Source organism: Gossypium raimondii, chromosome 3 (assembly GCF_025698545.1).
Source record: "Gossypium raimondii isolate GPD5lz chromosome 3, ASM2569854v1, whole genome shotgun sequence".
Lineage (NCBI taxonomy): Eukaryota > Viridiplantae > Streptophyta > Magnoliopsida > Malvales > Malvaceae > Gossypium > Gossypium raimondii.
The window spans coordinates 27,362,332-27,386,002 of NC_068567.1; the positions used below are offsets into that span (position 1 = coordinate 27,362,332).

General features: G+C 33.9%; 1 protein-coding gene across 3 annotated transcripts; it reads right to left on the reverse strand.

Annotated features, from left to right (window-relative positions):
* Positions 1-242: 242 nt before the first annotated feature.
* Positions 243-20,615, reverse strand: LOC105793964 (uncharacterized). 3 transcript variants are annotated; one of them, XM_012622885.2, is made up of 23 exons: positions 20,443-20,615; positions 19,368-19,659; positions 19,129-19,197; positions 18,909-19,046; positions 18,683-18,800; positions 18,050-18,132; positions 17,830-17,925; positions 16,911-17,079; positions 16,688-16,830; positions 16,530-16,616; positions 16,131-16,316; positions 14,629-14,796; positions 12,152-12,272; positions 11,962-12,031; positions 11,093-11,180; positions 10,874-10,994; positions 10,007-10,200; positions 9,807-9,915; positions 8,775-8,930; positions 3,230-3,332; positions 2,303-2,476; positions 1,049-1,194; positions 243-631 (listed from the first exon to the last, which is right to left on the reverse strand). In XM_012622885.2, the coding sequence occupies exons 1-23, from the start codon at positions 20,568-20,570 to the stop codon at positions 441-443; spliced, it is 3,150 nt and encodes a 1,049-aa protein (XP_012478339.1). In that variant the 5' UTR covers positions 20,571-20,615; the 3' UTR covers positions 243-440. The 3 variants fall into 3 exon arrangements, with proteins under 3 accessions (XP_012478339.1, XP_012478341.1, XP_012478340.1); XM_012622887.2 differs by lacking the exon at positions 20,443-20,615 and adding an exon at positions 19,954-20,237; XM_012622886.1 differs by lacking the exon at positions 20,443-20,615 and adding an exon at positions 19,821-19,858.
* Positions 20,616-23,671: the final 3,056 nt, after the last annotated feature.

A 23,671-nucleotide genomic window follows, 5' to 3' on the forward strand; every position in this document is an offset into this window, starting at 1 on the left:
GAGAATTTTACAAATATTTGAATTTTTATGAAGTTAGATAAATTGAACCTCTAAGTTTGAAACCTTGGTCTAAAGAATGGAACCATAATTAGATAGAATAATTAAGTCTTGATATATATTGGCCCATTTACCAATATTCCTGGTTTTGTGCCCATGTCCAAATATGTGTCACACACAGATGTCGAACATGAGCACTTTAAAAAACATGTAGAGCAACATAGCATACAAACTTCAGCAAGACATCATATAATGTAAGTGATATATATATCACAGATATATACAAGGTACAATATTACTTGAAAAGAAATACCAAGTACGAAAATTTTGACTAAAACCATCCAAAATTATGTCTTACGAGAACTCATAATTCAAGACTTCCCTAACCAACTCTGCAACTCGACAATCGGAGCATAAACTAAAATAATATGAGAGAAATTTACTCAGATTTCTCTCACCTCATATTCATGAAAAATCTGAAGTGGTGACTGTTTTGAGACTGGGCGATCTTCAGACCAGAGCTCCAAGTTTACAGTCCTTGCTCCCCAGTGGATGAGGCACTTATAGACCTCACCAACATTAAATCGATTGATGAGCACTAAACCGAGACATTTGTCAACGAGCTTCCATTCACCTGAATTTTATATAAGAAACACATGGGATTTTACCATATATAAAAAGACCTAAAGAAAAGCAAATGGAATCAATGATTCCAAAATCATGGCATTTATCAATGAGATTGACTTCTAGTCAAACGATTATTTTCAAGAAAGAAGATGAACACCAGCCATTCATTGAGCTTAAGGTCTCACAGTTTATTCTATTTATATTTTATACAAAGGAGGCAGAGGCCAAAGCCTCAGATAAGAGGGGAGGTTGAAGAATTGGTAGTCGAATCTCAAATCTATCCAATACCACCTTTTAAGGGTGACTATTTGAACCAATTGTGCTAAGCCTCCGGTTTACAATATTTTAAATGTAATTTAGGGAATCTATACTTACTACGATTGTAATAATAAAAATTGTTACTTTTAAATGCAGGTAGCATTACCGTTAGGCAGAAGATTCCCTTGGTAAACTTTTTCTCCAGTTTCAGGCCAAACTTCCTGCTTAGTGCCATCAATAGAGGTAAATGCCACAAAAGTTTCTGTTGGGTGCAAGAGAGAGAAAGTTGGATGAACTCTCAAGCAAACCAGCCTACAAAAGAAAACATCGATGATATGATAAATAATGATATTCACGGGTTATAGGATGGAAATAATGCAAAGCTAAAGATTGCAAAAAGAAGTAAAGATGAAAAATGGTTATGGAATAGTCTGATAAGTTGTTGAATAAACTATCTCACATTTGATTTACTTTAGGGTTTATTCAGTTGGAGTACTTGTTCTCTTATTTTCATACGAGTAATGTGACTCCGAATAATACATTCTTTCCCATTATAGGACACAATACTCGTTTCTACTAACCATGTGCTCAGAACCACTACAAGAAGCCTTTAGGTACGTGGGAGGAAGTCTGAACGGAAACTGGGATTTGAACCTCGGACCATACCCCTCCTTAGGAATCAAAACCATTACAACAAGCCTTGGCCATTTTCAACTAAAATTAAATAAAGTTTCTAGCATAGACCAAATAACAATAGGCAAATAAGTTCAATCTTCACTCGAGTCATAAAATCCAACTAGGGCCATACATGTAAAGCCAACACTAAAAAATGGGACAAGCATGCCAACTGACACTAATTGCAAAACTAGAGAAGCAAGAAGCAACAACCAAATAAGATAGAAAGATTCAAACAATAGGAATTAGGGAGAGGGGTCTGATCAAACTATAAACTATAAGGCCAGGTCAAACACTAAACCACTTAAAATCATACAATTACCTCTTCAAGTAAATTCTTCATTTGCTAAATTTAGAGGGCTCCCTAAAGATTTGTCCTCTTCTCTTTCCATCTCTAATTCTTACGTGTTACTTGAATGCACCAATAACTTTGTGAATTTTTAAGAATCTATGAACAGTTCACAATCTCATGTTGAAGAACCATGTTCTTTTATTTTTTGCTACCTGCTCGTACTAGAAACATGTTCTTTTATTTTTTTTCATTTTCATTCCACAAAATTGATCGTTAACCAGATATTTTACCATGCATGTAAACACAAATCTCATTCCATTAAGCAATTCCATCACATGTCAAGTTTTTGCTAATATTGTCACAAAGCCCAAAATCAGACTAAATAATCAAACAGCAGCCTAAAAGAAAAATGGAAAAGGAAAAAAAAAAGTGGATGTGAAAATTGAAAAAAACCTTGAAAATCCCCCAGATCCAGCACCAACTTTGCGAGCTAAAAGACTGGATTCAATGCGCAAAACTTTTGGATTATCTTTCGGAACGGTTATCTGCCGCTGAAGAACCAAACCGCCACCAATATCACCTTCTAACAGAACGGATTCCTCTTCTCCTGCATGCTCAAGATCTCTCCTACACGAAATGAATCTTTTATCAATAAAAATACACCCAATATAAGACTGCAACAATGGAGCCTAAAATCTTGAGCTAATTCCCCTTATCTTTATCTAATTTTGCTCACCAGAAAGAACCTCATAAATCAATGACACAGTTAAGTCTTTTATCATGATTATTTGGAGAAATATATGAGGTCTGCAGATACCAATATGGAGTACTTTGTACTAAGGTAGCAATAGCTGATGTGGTTCACTAAAACATATTTCACTTATTGTCTTGCTACTATTTTCAGCCATGTGCCAGATCTTTAACACAGTTCCCTTAATTCCTTAAAGAATATATCAAATCTGAGACAGTGAATTTTAACTTTCATTTTCGGATGCAAATATTTACAAATTATTGATACATAGGGGAGAACTGATGAGCAATCAGATGAAAGAAAATCTATATTTGGTTCAATATGTAAATCTATTCTTATACCATTATGTACAAGGAGCAATAAAATAAACACAATGCTCAAGCTAAGGATACCATATTCTTAGATGGGGAAAACTTACGACCTAAATGACATATCAAGATAAGGCCTTTTCTTTAGTTTTAGTTTGAAGCAAACAGAAGAATAAGGGATAAACACCAAGGACATCACTTTGATCTTTTACTTAAAACAAACATCAAGTTCACAATATTTAACGGTTTTAGAATCTAATTATATTTATTTTTATGAGAGGAAAACATTATCCATGAATAATGACAGGTCCTGAAACTCACTGCATGACATTGTATTCCTCTGTACATCCAGCAGACCGATACTCCATACCACTATACTCTTCATATCCGTTAATCTCAACCCTGCTATGAAGCCATTGGCTTCCTGCATGCAAGAGAGAGAAGGCAGTGAGTATAAGTGATAATTTGAAAGTCCATGCAGGCTAGTTTCAAATAAAAAATGTGACAGAACTCTTGCTTTCTTATTACTAGAACTCTCGCTCCCTATCCAAACCGAACTTTCTTTAACTAAAAAATCAACTTTCCCCATTATTTATTCATACCAAAGAAAAAGGTAGCCAGTTTGCTCTGTTCATTGATATAACTATCGAGTATATCTGAAATAAGGATGGTAAAACATGAACCACCTGATGGATTTTAAACTGATTTGCACCGAATGAAGAGGTTTTTTTATTTCTTCTAATAGCGAAGGTGTGGCAGGGCGTTTCCTTTTTCTTGTTTTTTTGAAAAACAAGTATGAATCAATTTGGGTATTTCTTTGCCCCGCCCCGGCCCCGGCCCCACTACGATTTTTGAAATCACTATTTTACCTATTTTAACTTTTCAAATGATAGAAATGTAATAATAGATTATACAATAAACACTAAAATATTTAGGTGAAATATTCATACTTTATTCTTCTACGTCTACATGTCAAATGCACATTGAAAGCATTAAAAGAAACTATAGAACTCCAAAGTTAATCCCTGCACTTTAGGGATTAGTTTATGTATTTTCCTTGTTTTAACAAAGAGATTAGGAAGGTTTTCCTAGTCCTTCCTGTTTTATTTTTCTTTTAGTTCAGGATTAATTTGATTGTATCTCAATATGAGGGATTTAATAATTACGAGAATTAAGGAAAATTAGTGGCAAACATGTCATTTTTCTCCTATAAATTCTGGCATTTTCATGTTTATGGAATAAGAAAAATTACAGAGTTTTCCTCTGAGAAATTCTTCATCTCTCAATTCTGTTTTCATCTCTTCTTGAAAATTGAGTCTTCAATGACAAAACACAGCCCAGCCTCTGCAAAGGCTACTGAAAAACCAAACTTAAACTCTGAAATCACCACTCCAAATAGTTATGGTGGAACCACAGCTTTTAGCAAAGGGCAGATTGAATTCCTTAAGAAGCTATCAAAACCCATCATCAAATCCAACTCGACCAACAATATCACTGGAACAAGCTTTGTTGCTCAAATAGGTGATCTCCCTATGGCTTTGACTACCTAAATGCAAAAAACAGCTATTGGATAGTAGACTTGGGTGCATCATATCATATGACTACATTACTTAATACCTGCAAACCAAGCTCTGAAATCTCATGGTTTGGATTGCCGATGGAACACTGTCCAAAGTGGCAGGGATAGGATCAGTAATTATCACCGACAGACTGATTTTAAATTCGGTGCTATTCGTTTCAACTTGACTTGTAACTTGTTGTCCATTAGAAAACTCACCCAAGATTTGAATTGCGTTACTAATTTCTTCCCAACTCATTGTGAATTTCAAGACTTGGAATCGGGGAGGATGATTGACAATGCTAAAAAATGTGTGGGGCTCTATCTTCATAACAGTCTCAATACTCCCAGAAAATAAACTCAATTTGTAAGTAGTGTGTCATTTTCAATTTATTCAATAGCTTCCAATAACAATTTCTAATCTATAGTGCAATCATGTTGTGGCACTATAGATTAGGTCATCCTTCAATATTTAAAAAGACTATTCCCAGCACTTTTCAATGGAACAAATCAAATGAAAAACATCTTGAAGCAGTATACTGGATTCTTATATGCTTGAAGATGACCCTGGGTAAAGGAATATTCTTTCAAGAAGGAACAACTAAGGGGGTTGAAGTCTATTCGGATGCTGATTGGCTAAGATGAGATCCACTACAAATCAAAGTTCCACTATAGACTACTACACCTTTGTACGGGGAAACTTGGTAACTTGGCGTAGCAAGAAACGATCTGTTGTTTCTCTAGGTAGTGTTGAGGCTGGGCATAGAGCTTTAGCTCAAAGTATATTTGAAGGATTATGGCTAAAAAGGATACTTGAAGAGTTAAGAATCTCAACAAGAGAACTCTCATAAAGTCCTTTTTTTGATAACTTCGAAGCAATCAGTATTGCTAAAAATCCTGTTCATCATGATAGAACCAAGCATGTTGAACTAAATCGCCATTTTATTAAAGAAGAGGTTGAAGCTGGAATACTGAAACTAATTCAAGTGGCAGAAGTTCTAACAAAAGCTCTTTCAAGAATAATGTTTGAGGAATTGAATTCCAAGCCAGGAATGATCAACATCTATTCACAAGCTTGAGGGGGAGTGTATAATTCCAAAGTTAATCCGAATTAGTTTCTTTAGTTTCCTTGTTTGAATAAAGAGATTAGGAAGGTTTTTCCTAGAATTTCTCTTGTTTTGTTTTTCCTTTTTTTTTCATGATTAATTTGATTGTATCTTAATTTGAGAGACTTGATGAATTACAAGAATTAAGGAGGAATGAGTGGCAAACATGTATTTTTCTCCTATAAATTCTATCAGTTTCTTGCTTCTTTCCTCTTTGAAATTCTTCATCTCTCAATTCTATTTCCATCCCTAAAATTCTACAAATAAGGTGAGATGGGACTATGAAGAATGCATTCGACATCCATGGTGGTGGTAGTGGTATTCAAGTTTTGACATCCACGACAAAGCAAGGCGAGGGTCAAGGCAGGACATGCCAACAGTGGAGCAAAGATGGATTTGGCAATATATCCCCTTGCTTTGCTCCATTGCCATCCCTAATATGAAGTCGACAAAAAGGTCAAAACTAATAGAGCGGATTTATTTTATATGTTTTCTATGGTCCAGTGAGAGTACTTACAAGAATAGGGACAGATCTCAAATCCTCAGACACCCATGCAACTACACAAGACAACTAAGACTATATAAACATATGTTACTTGGCATCGTAGAAAATGACATAAAAAATTCTGATTGTGAAGATATGTAAATAGAATAATATAGTTAATTATTAGGGATTATAGCAAGATATTAAAAATTTGATTTTATTTACTTTCCTTACAAAGTAGACTCATACTTGTATATATATGTATTGTTTGATGATGAATGATATATAGAATTTCATTCTCTTTCTCCTTGTGCCACATTAATTATTCTTTCAATATTTTGTTCCTGGTATCAGAGCCTCTTGGCTCGATTTAGGGAGATCGTGTTTCGTTATTATGAACACGACCGTTTGGGTATATCATGGGTTATTTTTTCAAAGTGGTTTTTTGGGTACATCACCGACATAGGGAGGAGCGCCACCATCTCAACAGTTGATCTACACTTTTTGACGATTAGAGGACCAACGCATGAGGCTCACACGCTACCTAAAGATTTGCTATCCTACTTCACACGCCGATGCATGTGGGTGTGTGTGACGTCATCTTGCCACTAACTTCCACCCTTGATGTAGACACCTTTTTTCAACCTTAGCCCAGTGGTCGGTTGCTTGATCGAAAGAGGATTCATGGGTTGTTTGTTGATTTTTTGAGGTTTCCTATTGCCCTACGAAAAGGTAAACAATAGTGTACTTATCCCATCTCCTCTTTTTGTCTCTTATGATCAGTTATCCCCTATGACTAGTTCTTTCATTACTTTGTTAGACTCTATTTCTATCCCTAAAACTGTTAGGGAGACCTTATCTCATCCTGACTGGCGAGATGCAATGATAGAGGAGATGACTACTTTAAATGGTAATGATACTTGGGAATTGATTAATTTGCTGACTAGAAAGAAGGTTATTGGATGTAAATGGGTGTATATAGTCAAAGTTAATCCTAATGGTTCCGTTGCTCAATTAAAAGCCCATCTTGTTGGTAAAGGATATGCTCAAACCTACGGGGTTGATTACTTGGATACTTTCTCCAGTGGCTAAATGGCTTTTGTTCATTTGTTCTTTTGTTCATTTCTATGGCGGCTACATATAGGTGGCCCTTGCACTAACTTGATATGAAAAATATCTTTCTGCATGGTGATCTACAGGAGGAGGTCTATATGGAGAAACCACCTGGTTTTGTTTCTCAAGGGAAGAGTGCGATGGTGTGTCTCCGGAAATCTCTATATGGTTTGAAACAAAGCCCACGAGCATGGTTTGGACGATTCAGTGAGGTGATCCAGGATTTTGGTTTACAAAATAGTTGTAAACACTCAGTTTTCTACCGACACTCAGAGGTAGTCATGATTCTCTTAGTAGTTTATGTTGATGGTATTGTTATAACTAAAAGTGATGATGCAGGCATTCTTGCTTTGAAATTACTTAGTTTCAAACAAAGGATTTGGGACAGTTAAACTATTTTCTTGGCGTTGAAGTTACTAGGAGTAAGAAGGGTATTGTCTTGTCTCAAAAGAAATATACCCTTAACTTACTTGAAGAAACTAGAAAGTCGGGATGTAAACCGTGCAGCATGCCAATGGATTCCAATATGCAACTTATGAAGGAAGATAATGATTCATTTGAGGATCCTGAGAGGTATATGAGACTAGTTGGGAAACTGAATTTCCTCACAATTACTCATCCTGATATCGCATATTCTGTGAGAGTTGTGAGTCAGTTCATGTCTTCACCAACAGTTAAACATTGGGTAGCACTAGAACAAATCTTATGTTACCTAAATGGAGCTCCAGTTCAAGAGCCTCTATATCAAAATTATGGGCACACAAGCATTGAATGCTTCACTGATGCAGATTGGGTAAGATCAAAGATGGATAGGAGATCAACTACTGGTTACTGTGTTTTTGTGGGAGGAAATCTGATTTCTTGGAAAAGCAAGAAGCAGAGTGTAGTGTCGCAGTCTAGCGCAAAATCCAAATATAGAGCTATGACATAATTTGTGTGTGAAATTATGGTTACAATAGTTACTGGATGAGTTGGAATTTAAAAAGTCGTTACCAGCAAAATTGTGAAGTGACAATCAAGGTGCTCTTCATATATTCTCCAATCCAGTATTTCATGAGCGAACCAAGCATATTGAAGTCAACTGCCACTTCATTCGTGAGAAGATTCAACAAAAGCTCATATCGACAGGTCATGTCAAAACGGGGGATTAATTAGGAGATATCTTTATGAAATCTCTTAGTGGACCTTGAATTGATTATATTTGTAACAAGCTAGGCATGATTAACATCTATGCTCCAGCTTGAGAGAGAGTGTTAAGATATGTAAATAAAATAATTTAGCTAATTATTAGGGATTAAAGCAAGATATATTAGGGATTTGATTTTATTTACTTTCCTTATAGAGTAGACTCATACTTGTATATATGTATTGTTTGATGATAAATTTCATTCTCTCTTTCTCCTTGTGCCTCATTAATTATTTTTCAATATTTCATTCACTAACCAACTAAATTCAAGGAACTACAATAGAAATATGAAAATTATAAGCAAACCACAGATGAAGCATCATATTTCCTAAGGACATGTAACCAAACTAAGGTCTATGTTGTTAGATTCAAGTAAGGCATTTAATTTAATGCTTAAATCTTGGGATACATTGGAATACCTGAAGGAAGGTGAACCATTGAAATAATTCTACCCCCAATCCAGGGTACTATTTTTAGTGACCAATCACCATTTGCCAGTTCAATCGGAGTCCTTGAAAGTTCTCCTCCCTTGTGTCCAGAACCATCTTCCACATCAGGAATATGCTTGATACTTTCTGCATATTGAAACTAAGATGTTAAAAAAGAAAAAAAAACCATCAAATAATATTGAATATATGTATAAAAGGAAATCATTTGATAACACATCCAATCTTTTGACCACAATCAGGTTGTCAAGTTGATGCAAGTTTTTATATGTTTTGGGTGGAAATTTTAAAAATAGAATTTGAGATGGCAGAGCCATGCACCATTCAACTCCCAAAATAAGATATGAAATGAAACTCTGATACAAATATTAAAAAAGGAAGCTCAACCTAAAGATTTGTGAAATGCATGTTAAAAATGGCAGAGTGATGCAACTACATATTAACATGAAGCTGGCAAGTGCAGATTTGAAAGAATCAACTTCAAAACATATTCATATCATGCAAAAATGGCATACAAATAATTGTCAGATTTAAATTGACCCATTTATTAACCATATGTAGGAGTCTGTCTAGGAGATTAACTCAATTAACATTCCTCTATTTTACCGGTCAAAGGATGATTTTATGCACATCAGGAATAAGACCTGATTGAGAAAGTTCCAAAAATATTAACAAAAAGCGGTGATCTGCATTAATCAATTGAGTTAAACAATCTGCATGCCCTTTTACCTAACATGATAAAATGCACTCACTGAATAGATTAAATCAAACATATGGAATTACATATTCCATAAATGAATAATACAAAAAAAGGGCTTAATTAAAATGGTTATCTTCAGGTTGACAAAAAAAGACATATCTAGGGCCAAACTTCCAAGCTGCTTTATGATAAGACAACAAACAATCATTGGAAATAGTGTCTGAGTTAATGAAATTTGAATGGTTTCGTATTATGAGCGTTTGTCAAGAAATGAATGATAATAGGGGCTTTGAAGAGAAATTTACCTAAGCGCAACCTATGATGCTCTTTGCTAGAAGATATCAGCTTAGAGACCTCAATTTCAGAAGGCATTTCTATTTGCAGATCTTCCCCATCATTGCCCCATGCATCAAGCTGTTTAAAAAAGATGGATTAAATTATTTTGCAGCATGCTCCTAATTTATTTTATATGCAAATGTCAGTTTCTTTGGAAAAGGAGACATACCATTGCATCTTCACCAATCAACAGCTGAACATGAAGGCGACGGTTTGGCCTCTTCCACAATCCTTCAGTCTTAGATACTTTGACAGTGACAACTGAACATTCAAGTTCTGCAACATAATGAGTTAAAAGATATTCACCTTCAGTAAATCCATATCCATCACCATCATCTTCAAAAAGAGAGCCTTTTGCTTTCCCTGTAATAGAAAAGATTTAGCTTTAGTCATAAGATCCCAAACAATAGAAAAATCACTGAGACTTTTTATGCAGCATAAAAGCCCTATCACTGGAAAATTGTTCAGCACAATTCTTCAAGGAATGAATACACTGAAAATTTTCTTTCAACCTATTCTACTTGCACCACGGAGTTGATTGATATGGATGTGTCCAACACATACATTCCTTTCTTTCCAAGTTTTTCTTGATATTTGAGGAGCAGACTTCCATAACAATGACCATAGGATATTACTAGACAGGTAATTATCAAAAGATAAACACTTGACAAACATACATTGGAATTCCACAATCCTTCCCCAACAGAATTTACACTTAATGATAAGCTAAAGTTGCTTGGTGCAACTTATTAGGAAATTTTCCACTTCTATGGCAACACAGTTTCAAAGTGGGAGGCCCTCATTGACATACACATGGAACCTCTAGGGTTGGCATATTTGCTAAGTGCAAAGGTTTTTCTAAGGCTGGAGAACACCTAAATTTTCTTAGAGCGTAAGACATTCCTTCAGCTAGCCTTATATAATTTTGTATCTTAAAATCAAGGACGATACTTTTGAAGCCCAATCTAACACAATGCAAGAAAAACACAAGAACCAGATAATAATAGCATAAATGTATCAAATTACTTAAAAGTACCATGCTCATCTAACGCTACAATAAGCGTTAAATCATCCAATGGGTTAGATTCACCAACATGTTGATGAGGAGGACCGAAAGGTATAATATATCCACCTTGCAAATATAAAGCTGGTAAATCCTGAAATATCCAAGAAAGAACAAGTAAAAACAAATATCTGCAATTGGCAAAACTAGATGCTCATTAAAGTAGGAAGCTAGTTATTTTGCAACTTATACCGGATGTGAATCGTCAAAGTCAAAGCTCAACCAAATTCCTTTAGGCAACAAGGGTTGTAATTTATCAGACCCGAGATCTGGCATTATGCTAATAACAAATATAAATTGTCAATATGTAAAGCAAGGTAAAATAAAAAAAGATAGAATATCCTAAAAGAGAGCACTTTGGTACTAACTTACCACATTTTTATGTTCAAAGGTAACAACTTTATACTACAAGAATCAGTTTCAATTTGCTAGTTCACCAATTAAGAACAGCTTGCAGTAAAATTCAAGATGAAACAAACATCATATAATAAGGGATCAAATTTATTTGTGATATCAATTTTAAGGATATTTTACAGTCTATTATAAAAGGGAAATGTCTCTTTAAACAGGTCTGAAGTATGATTCTTGAGGTAGCATAGTTCACGACAAATTCAATTTGTTTCATTCCATTTACAAATCATGTTATCATGTTGTTCCAGAAATTTATAGTAGACAGTCTTTTAGCTGTATTTGTTGTGCAAACAATAGCTCTTCATTTTCCTACTAAGTTGCTAGAACAGAATAAGGGCTTCACAGTAGTTGTATTACAAAAAAGAGTAGTTACACTTCTACTGCAACTATGTACAGCCCAATGGTCAGACAATTCTCCAATTAGTTACTCATCATTACAGTTCCAAACAAGACATAGTCTTTAGCAAATTGTTAATTAGCAAACACTGAAACAGTCTTCCAAACAAAACTAAATTTCGGTATGTTGCCTGTCAAATCCTAATAGCAAAGTACATAATGGGAAAATAAACAAAAAATACATGAAGCAACATAATTTAAGCGAAAATTAAACTATCCTGTAGAATTCATCTTTGAAGGGAGAGATACTGAACCTTGAATAGACCAAAAGTGGGCCCAAAAGGAAGCAACTCTCCAATGTCCTTAAATTGGGATCTTTTGGATCTGCAAAGAGTCATCAGCAGTCCCAATGAAAAGAGCAATACATCTAGTAAGTTATCAGAAATATTTAGTACAATCCTAGTAAGATAAATATAACTGAGTTACTCAAGTAGAGAAACCCACCAGCAAAAAATACAGGAGTTGCCACAGGAGTACCTCTAGTATGAGCCATATAGAAAAGAGTGTATATATGTGGTATGAGGCGATAGCGCCTTTTTAATGCAAGGCGACATACTTCTTCACACTAATTGACAGAACTGAAGTTAGTTCCAGCACCAAGTGGAAAATGCAGTCTAAAACTAGAACATTAAGAACAATTTAACAAGGAAGGGGAAATAGAACCAAATTGTACAAGATTAATGTGAACATATATTTCAGGTAATTTAGCTATTCATATACTCAGTTTTGCTTATTTTCCAAGTATGTGGATTCTAAATAGAAAACTCACAAATGTAACTTAAAATATACTCATTAAAATAGGGGAATCGAAGTAAGATCCTTAAATGAAAATCTCTGGCAACCAAGTAAATAGTGAAATACCTTTCATAAATAAACTCAAGAAAAAGAAATATCAAATATCAAAGCCTACTCAAGCTCCTGAATCATATCCTCTTAATTGGACATCCAAATTAACCCTTGGCATTAGCACACCTCATAAACACCTTTGGAGGCTGCTGCAACGTGCTCCATCAAACAGTTCATGTAGTGATATCTAAGTCCATACAAACCTAAGTCATTGCCAGTCATGTAGTTTTTAGGCTTAAATATAAAATTAGTACCCGAACTTGTCCACTTCTCTCAGATTGGTACTTGTGGTTTTTTTTGTCCCAGATGGGTACCCAAGTCTAACGCCATTAATTAATTTTTTGCTGACATGCCAGTGCTAGCCAATCACACGCCACTATGTGGCGTCCTCTTGTACCTTCTTTTTTGTTTTTGTTTTTGTTTTCCTTTTTTCCTTTTTCTTTCTTTTTCTTTTTTCTGGGCCTGCTTCTACCCTTCTTCATCTTTCTTCTTTCTTTCTTTTGTCAGCCCCCCTCCCAAATTTTCCGTCACTTTCTCAGCATCTAATCACCACCATCAACCAACCCCCACATCTCTTAAACCCCTTTGGTTTTCCTCTCCCACCACCATCAACCAACCCCCACCTCTTAAATATTAACTTCATATCTGTTATATCCTCAATCATGATTTAATTTTCAATTTTACTTTTCAGTTTATTTTATAATTTAATGGTGGATGATGAGTTTACCGTGCAAGACATGAGCTTTTACAATACCATTCCATTGATGAATAGTGTTTCTTTATATGTTGATGTTGAGCAAAATCCAAGCTTAACCCAAAGTGCAATATATTTTTACACTCATAAACTGATTTTTTTTTTTTTGAAAAAATTATATATATTCATACAATTCTTTTTTGTAGAGAATGGTTTTTGGAATGAATTGGGAACATTATTTGAACCAGAAAATCAAAAGCTTTTGAAAGTAATGGCGGACACGTTGGAGACCAGAGATTAATGAAGGAAAACAAGGTTAAATTTTTCAATAATGCAAAAATTATTTCACAATATTTTTATATGCCAATAACAAAAGCTGCTAAAGAGCTTAATGCAAGGTTAACATTATTGAAAAAATGGTGTAGGGAACTTGGATTATGTCTTAATAGTTTACAAAACCTAATCCAATTATCATTTTTTTTCTCATATTTTCTCAGGAAACAAACAGAAAAAACTGAAAAAAGAGAAATTGAATGCAAAAATCCAAAAAAGAAGATGAACCCAAGACTCAAAATACAAAACAGAGATAAATCCAGAACCTAGAAGCTAAAAAGAAAGTAATGTAAACAAAAAAAAAAACCATTTTTTTTGTTCTTTCCCATATTTTCTCAGGAAACAAACAGAAAAAATCCAACTACCCAGAAACTTTATTGAGTAATCTGGATCTTTGTAGCCCGAATTTGAACTCACTTCCTCCATGCCTGAGAATCAAACTCAATACCTTCCACGTCAAACAAAGAAGCAGCAACAGTAGCAGAAAGGTGAAGGAGATGAATTAAAATCGGCCATTGAAAGCAAACATGTTTAGCAGAGAAAAGAAGAGAAAAGGAAATTGGGAAAATGAAAGGTCACGGGGAAAAAATAAGAGAAAAGGAAATTGGAAGAAGAAACATCACCAGGAAAAAGAAGGAAAGAAAAAAAGAAATAGTTATAAAAATATTTTTATTGATTATTAATATTTTTTAGATTAATATTTTTTAGATTATGACATCACCATGATGTCATTTACGCCACGTGTTACAATCTTATTCTACCACATGTTCTAAATTTAACAGCGTTAGACTAAGGTACCAATTTAGTTAACGGAAAAAAGTTCGGGTACCAATCTAAGACAAAAATACTATAAGTACCAATCTGAGAGAAGTAGCAAATTTCAGATACTAATTTTATATTTAACCCATTTCTTTTATAATGTACTGAATGTAACTGATATTTTTAATCATATCTCATATTTTTCTTTTGCTTTTTCCTCAACTAGTTAGAGCTTCGTTTTTCTGTTCAATTTCCTCCTCCATTATAACCAGAAATAAGGATAACAAACCTCTTTACCAAATGACCATGGCTCATGGTCAATGGTGCCAGTCTCTGAGTGCCCACGACAGAATGGAAACATAGCACCAAAACCCAACCACCGGCCAAAAAGTTTGGGTGTAGCATTTCCAGCAAATCCACCAATATCAGGTCCGGAGAGTGGCTGACCACTGAGGCCCTACAAATAACATAACATTTAAAACAAAGCAGTAAATTGTTGAACACATAAATCTGTGCTGTCATTTATTTTCCATTTAAAACATAAAGGTGAAGAACTTAATCAGTCGGAAGATCAATCAACCAAAGAAAACATTGCCACAGGTGTCTCTGCATTCTGCACCTTGATTGCGTTTAACAAAATGGTCTAAAGGAATTTTGCATAAAGTTTTCTAATTCAGTAATAGGTAAGAAATAGTAGTTCATTCATCAGTGTCCCAAAGAAATTACCCACTATAAGAGAAAATGGCCTTCACATGTAAGAATTATCAATTACCATAGTAACAGTTGTATCCAATCTTCCATCTTTCTTCCATAGACACAAAGGGAACAGTACCACTTCAAAGCTAGCTCTATTAATGTGCACAATAGTTTCTAGGCTACAAGAGTGTTGTCAAGGCATGTGCTTACTGCTTATTGCCATACAATAGAAGTGCTTTAAACCCTTTTGGGCAAGGTGCATGAGATTAGGTGCAAGCCTGGTATGCCTAAACATCTTTTTTTTGTCTGCAGGGCAATCAATGCAAAAAGAAACACTGCTTGATTCGAGTTCTCTTTTATATCTTTTATTTAAACTTTTTCCCATTAGCTTTACCTTCACTAATAAGAAAGGGGATTATATCAAACTCTCTACTTCTTGATATTTGAGTATTCAACAACAAACATCGGGCCGTAAGAAAATGATGCATATCACCCAACAAAAGAAAAATAACATTTTGCATGTTTTGTAGATAAATTGGACCACTCTACTAAATATCTTACGCTTATTACATTTACACACAAGTACATGAACACATACATGTACATATTGCACCTTCCTTCACTCAGAAAAGTACCTTTTTCCGCCTTGTGCCTCAAGCAATATAAGGATTCTAGAGCTTAGGGTGCACCTTGCACCCTTGACAATACTGCTATAAATAGACAAACCATTTACCTTCTACACTGTCACTAATACAGCACAGGCTTTACTTCCACACACATACGACCAGATCCTTAAAATTTTCCATATACGAGAAAAACAAGGCAGCAGAGTGGAAAACTAAGAGAGACATACTTATGACACACAGAAAGTAATAGACCAAGTCAATAGAGAAACTACACATCAAACAAATAAAAAAAATTCGAAATTGACCTATCAATTAAATTAATATAGACAGAGATAAACCCATGCTTACAGCCTTAAATTTCAGCTTCACCATGTAAGACAAAGAAAAGAGAACGGAAAGGTAAAAGACATGGTTTCATTAGCCCATCTATGCATCAAACAAAACAACATGATATCCAAATTTGACTTACCAATTGAAGCATCATGGAGATGGACATTTGAAGGTGCTCCCAATTTGAAAGGTTATCTCCAGTCCATGTTGCAGCATACCTTTGGCTCCCAATAAATCCAGCTCTAGTAAGAACAAAAGGACGCTTTCTTCTATCAGCTAATCCCATCCCTTCATAAGTTGACCTTGCCATTAGCATGCCATAGACCTAACATAGTAACCAATACCAAGATATAAGATTTAAAAATATCACATGAAATAAATTGTTCATTCAGTATTACTTCAACTGCAAATCAGCTGATCAGCATAACCACAAGGCTGATTGTCCATAATACAAATGAAAACATGCATAAAATATACCACCCATGGTTAGATGCAATGTGGAATAAAAAAAAATAGAAAGACAAGGTTCAGGAACTACATTGTGATAGTGAGCATGACTCTGACAACCACCAAGCTCATTATCACCCCTGTGAATATTGCTCTCTGGCATTGTTTTTGTTACAGTCTGTCAAGAGCAAAGTGAGAACAAATTCCAGAGGAAGGGGAAAAAAGCATATAGCAAGATTTCAGAACCACCTTAAAAATAGCTGGCTCGTTCATATCATTCCATATACCATCAACACCATTAGAAATGAAATCTTTAACCAAATTCGCCCACCAAGCACGGGCTTTTGACTGTGTGAAATCAGGGAAAACACAAGGTCCAGGCCACACATCCCCTTAAGAGCAAGAAACACCTTTTCAGAGCTAAGAAAAGAAAAAGAATTAAGCTTAAACATGAATTTGTAAAGGAAAATACCAACAAAAGGCTTCCCGTCTGCTTTCTGTATCCAAACATCATGTTTAGACCCACTATCATAAACAAAGTAACCCTCTTCTTGTTTAATCCCAGGGTCGAGCATCCAAATTGCCTTGAAACCAATATTGTGGAGATCTTTCACCAAAGACTTTGGATCTGGGAAACGCTCCTGAAGGAAATCATTATCGTTCAATTTTCATACAACAATGTTACTGAAGTTTCATTGTATGATAGCTAGTTTAGGTCTAGTTGTTGCTACTACTGACAGATCTTAGAACATAGAGGATATTTAGTGGGCAGCAGTTGCCACTAACAAAGTATGAAACTGCTGAACAGGACTGCTATTTCCAAATATTTAGTAAAACAGAAGAATTGTAACTTTTCCAATTCCAATCTACAAGGGATAATTGTTGAACCTGTTTAACTTTAAATTATTATGGGAGTTTTAAGAGAGTCATCTAGTTTTTTATGAAGTACCTACACATAAGGAATGTTATTCCTACGAGTGTTTTTTTTTTGGTCAAATAGATTAATCCTACAAGTTCAAGCATTATAAACTCTATCATTACATAAAAATACTCAAATGTAAATCCATTGATAATATATTTAAAGAGGCATCAAACTAATTTTCCCTTTTACCGTGGAGTCAAAATGAAATCCATGAGTATCAAATATATATGAAATCCATGTATTTACATCAATTAAACCAATGTTCTTCTTATTACCAAACAGTTTTGAACCACTCCCCGTGTTGAGCCTATCTTTGGCAATCACAAGTCAATCGATCATTGTTCACATCTAAACATAAGTTATTCTAGTTCATAGACCAAAAAACCCAACTAATCTCCATGTAGGTTTATTTGAGAGGGATAGGAGAACCATATTAAAGTTAATAATGATCATCTAAAAGAGAACATGCCTTGTCAAAAGTGAAACAACGAAAGCCATCCATGTAATCAATGTCCATCCATATCACATCACAAGGTATACCCTTCTCCCGAAACTTTCTCGAAATCTGAAAATATAATATTAAAGATCGGTATTATCATTCTCAACAATGAAAGAATCATTACAGATATGAGGTGCTCATACAAAAATGGGGAAGAGCATTTCAGCAACTTAGATAACTAAGCACTAACCTCAAGAACTCTCTCTTGAGAGTCATAGCTCCAACGGCATTGATGATAGCCCAGTGACCACTTTGGAGGCATAAAAACAGTCCCTATGCAGAAAAGTTTAAGGTAATAAGAATAAAAACTGCCAAAAAGATCATATTTGAATAATGTATTGATAAAAAGACAAAAAAGATGTTATACTTATCAACCTCATCCTCAAATTAGTAATTCCTAACTCAGAATAGCATCTAGCCTACAAAGCCTATTATTGCTATTAATGTTATTGAATTTTCAAGTCAATCATAAAACCTCTCATGTTATTTGCTTGAACGGAATTTGTATGAATTTATCATTCTCACCTACCTATTCATATTTAATAGTTGTGTTTCTATGCTTTACTTACTCTAGTTAATTTACCTAAATACTTGGCAGATCTTTAAAATAAAATACAAGCTTTGAAATCAAACCCAAAGGACCAGAATGGCGCCTGTAATCCAGCTTCACAAATTATGTTTTACCAAACCCAAAGCAAAAGTAAGACAATTGTATGGTATGAATGAGAGGAAGAGTAGGATGTAATAAAAACAATAAATGCTTGTGGTTGCAAAAATAAACTCCAAAAATATCAAGGGGCAAAAGCTTAGGTTTAGAAATTACCAATTGCATGAGATAAAGATACCAAAACTGCAGTCGGTGAAGAGAATGGACCAAATGTAATGACAGGAAATGAAGGCAAGGAAATAAATTGAATTCTGCATTCTGTCCTTAGATCAATCTGCTAGATAACAAGTTTATTTGACTGTTACAGGAAAATATATAAATCTACAGTAGTTTTAACAGGATTTTAATCCATTTATTACTGAATAACGGAAAGTCAATCCACCTCACAGCGCCTTGTTGTGTCAGCTAGAATCCCCAACGCCTCTCCATTTGGAAGAACAGCCAGAACCCAAGGATGTGATTGGTACAATGATGTAGTTTCAGGACCATAACCCCATGCATCAGTGTTCCATGTAAAAACCTACAAGAAGCTTTACTTATCACTAGCAATGCTAGGAAAATAAAATATATTTCATGGCAGCCACGTTTTGCAAATAACTCACTCTTTTTCCTGTTCGCTCTAGCTGTCCACTAACTTCTCCAGTTCCATAAAATGAGGTACCAGCAGGAAACTTAACAACAAGAAAACTCCACTAGATTAGTTAAAGAAAAAAGAACTGAACAAGAGACTTCAAATTCTACCAGAAAACTTTACCATCAAAGTGAAAACAAATAGGCAGAATGCTAAATGCACAACGGTTTGAAGAGGCAAAATATACTAAAATGCAAAGCAACAACAAACCTCCAGTTTGACAATCTGCTGCCCCAGACGACACTCAAAAGAAGGGATATATGAAGGAGTCTTGTTACTCATGACTGGTACATCCCTGCTTTTGTTATTTATAAATGAAAGACTCGGATACACTGCTTCTCTATCATTTGCAGAGCAGTCGAACCGGAAAACCCCATCCTCCAAGATGGGCTGAAAAATCATTTTCCCTGCAGTGGAGTCTGATGTTGCTGCCTTCACTTCAGAATCAGTCATTTTAGATATTAGCCTTCTCCCAGTAAGCTTCTTGCTATAACTCTTCTTTCTGCATGCCAAAATATTTATTAGAAGAAGTAGAAAGAACATAACATATCACTTTATAACAAAGCCAAGAAAAGCTTAATTCTAGAAGAGCGACATAATTTTAACACTACATGCACACACAGGCATTTACATCTACGCACAAAAATGATTGCAGATTATTACTGTATCCATATCTCAGCACTCATCAAAAAAGCCCAAAGACATCCGGAGATGCACCAACATTCCAGAATAAAGAAGGATCAAATACGGAAGATAAAATGGTTTTATGAGCAGCAGTTGCTGAAACATAATTGACCTTTTAATCTAAAGGCTGAACTTGATGGGTTAAAAGAAGGCAGCAGGAAACAGGAAATAAGAGTGAGTGAGACTGCAGACAAAAGAGTTAAATCAAAGTTAATATCGAGGCATGCTGTGGCAGTTAAAAAGCAATGGCACTTTAAGATAGAACCCATATAATTGTGCTTTGACTTAAATTAAGCATTAAATGGCATGTATTAACTACTTGTCCGTGAATAACAGTTCCTTCCTATCATCACCATTCTTGTTTTTGGTTTTGCAACAAGAATAAAGCCAGAAGCGAGACTGAATTCAAAATTTAAGATATAAAAACTCTATAATCAAATAAAAGGGAAGATGATCGAGTGAAACAATCAAGCAAATAAAGCAAGAGAAAAGAAGAATCCATTCAAAATAATAATAATAATAATAAATCCAAACAGAAAAAGCGAATTAGAGCAATGCTTCACGAGCAGAAAGATCATGAATAAAGCAGAAAACACTAAACCTGAAGAGAAATTTGGATGTTGATGATGGTGGAGAGGGATTAAATCGACTAAATGCTAGGGGACAAAGCGATAATTTCAAGACTCCGCCGCCCTTCACACTGCTGCTAAGGCCCACTGACATTTCCATTTCATTTCAATAATACTATGCAAACACCACAATGAAAAAATAAAAATAAAAAATTCTGTTTGGAAATGATACACCTGACTACCTGGGCATTTTGTAATTTGGACCTTTTCAAATCACTTTATATTATTATTATTAGAAAATAACAGTTTTAGTGAAGTTTTTACACTTCACAAGTGTTTTATATAAAATAAATGTGAGACGTGGTAGCTTTTAAGTCAGCTTCTGCAATTAAAAAATGTAATGTTACTCACACAGTTAGTTAAATCCTTAAATTTATTTTTAAAAGGTTTAACTTATAAGTTAATATCTAAATTATATATTTTTATTTTGGTACTTAACTTCTTTTTTAATCACAAGTAGTGTTTAAATTATATTTTTGTTTCTTTTTTCTTCTCATATTAAGCTTTTTCTCTAAGTGTATTTTGAGCTTCATGGTTTTGATTAAAGTTTTCATAACTAAATTGATAGTCGAATTAGTTAGGTCACCAATTTTAATTTGATCAGTTCATTTGGTTCTATCAAATAAATTATTAAAATTATAAATATTTAAAAATTAAAATAAATAGTTGGTTGAACCTCTTGTTTAGCTTAGTTCAATTTGTATCAATTCAATCTATATCTCCAAGTCAGTAGGTTGGTCGGTCCAATTCAATTCTAAAAACACTAGTTTTGGTCGATAAAAGAAATTTTTCAATTTCATCAGCAGAAGGTGAAGCTTGAAAACATAATTTTGATATAATTTTACACAAGCTTTGTGTAATAGGTAGTAAGTTAGTAAAATAAAATGTGAAATAATTTAACATGTGAAGTAGAAAATTACGATTAAAGTATAATGGATGTGTTATGAGTTGATGAAAAGGCATAAAGTATTGAATATGTGAAATTATGATAATAAGGATTAAATTGAAGAAATATGTGATTGAAATAAGAAAATTGAAATACATGGAACTTCGATATGTGAAACAAGATATTGAAATAAATTATGTGATTAAAGTGTTACAAGGAAGCAAATTGATTAAATATGCTAAGTTAGTGAATAACATTTATGTCAAAAGGACTAAATTGAAAAGTTACGAAAGCTTAGGAGAAAATATTTGATAAATGAATAGTGTAGTTAAATAAAGTTATGAAAGCTTAGGAGAGTATAAAATACATGATTATTGTAACTCAAATTATAATTATTCTTTAAATTGTGGATAAACAAGGACTAAATTGAAAAGTGTAAAAAGTATAGTTAAATAATGAAATGTATGAAATCGATATATAAGAAGAAAAGTTGATAAAGAGAATATGTAAGAAAGTGTGACAATATAGTATATGCATGAAAAGTGAAAGTGAGATTCTAGAAAATATTGTATGTTTGTGATGTTAAAAACTAAAACGTGAACTTTGTGAAATTTACGATTAAAATAAGAAAAGTGACGTGCATAAATAAATTGATATGTGAAATAAGAAATTAGGACGAAAAAAAATCTTAATGTTTGAGATTCAAGGTTTGTGAAATGTTAAATAGTAAGCTTGAATGAAATGAATGAGAAAATGTAATGAAATCATGTTAAACGTGAAATTAAGCTTTCGTGATTAATTATTATAAATCCAGTATTGTGAAATGCCCATGTAGACTAGAGTTGAACTTCGTGGATATAGTTTGTAATAGCTCGTTTTCAGTAAAATTGAAATAGTAGTTTCGGGACCATAAATCTGATATGTGAATAATTATTTTATTATTATTTTTATGCCTAAGACATATTAGCAAGGTCGTGTAAAAATTTTGTTAAGAAATTTTATCGTTTGCATGTTTAATTAAGTAAAAAGGACTAAATCGTAAAAGGTGCAAAAGTAGAGTTCTAGTAGCTAAAAGTATTAAAGGGCTATAAAACTTTAAAGTAAGAGTACTTAGATGGTAATTAGACCATTTAAGTGATAGTGGACATTTATGAGATTAGTTTTATTGAAATTATGGATGTTTTAAAAGGGTAAAAGAGTAAATAGGTAAAGTAAAGTAAAAATTAAGTACAATTAAGATATCATCTTCTTCCATTTGGTTTTCTTCAACCGAATGTTCAAAGGAAAATTTGCTAGGGTTTGTTCATCTCAAATTGCGTGCATGTAAGTATTTTTCATCATGTTTTTAATGATTTCCATGTTTTTGAAGTCGTTGTAGCTCAATCTAGCTAGCCCAGGGACTAATTTCCAAAACTGTTAAAAGATTAGAGTTTTTCCATGAATGTGTTCATGTGGTTTTTGATGTTTGGTGGAAGAAAATGCATATTTGTTGTTAGATAAACAATTTTTTGAAGTAATTTTTCTTGAAAATGTCAATTAGGGATTTAATTGAAAAATGTGTAATATTCATGGTGAAAATTGTGAAATAATGAATTTTATGAGCTGCTATGGAACCATATTAAATTCGTCTAGATTGGGTAGGGATGAAATTGCATGAATTTTAATTTACGAGCTTAAGGACTAAATTATAAAGAAATCAAAACAATAGAGGCAAAAGCATAATTTTGTAAAAATATGATTTTTGGATTGAATTGAATAGAATGATTATTGAATGGACTGAATTTGATTATTTAGATTAAGTTAAGCCTCGTACGGATTTAGATCGAGGGAAAGATAAAGTGTCAGACTAGTCTATCATATTTCATCGTTTTGTGATCAAGGTAAATTTGTATGTTTAAATAGCATTTTAATGTTATTTGATTTAAATGTTATTATGTTATTTATCATACCATGTCACGAAGAAAATCAACGACATTTCGACAACTATCGAGCCCTGTTTAAACCTTAGGAATATAAGGATACAAATGACATGTCATTAGGGTTACCATGTTTCAGGTGCTAGTCCTAAATGTCCTACCAGTGGCTAAGTTCCAGCATTTGTTGCGGATACACGACAACTTGTGTGAGTAGCATCGTGTAGCTACGTTCTGACTGACAGCTTGTCTGAGCAGACCCATTTATAGCTCGTATGAGCATCTATGAAAAGGAAAAGGAAAAGAAATGGTTTCTACCATATGTTTAGCACACTTAGTATGAGCTTTCCCACGTATCCGATATTATTCTAAATGGTTCAATGGGTATGAAAAGGGATGAAC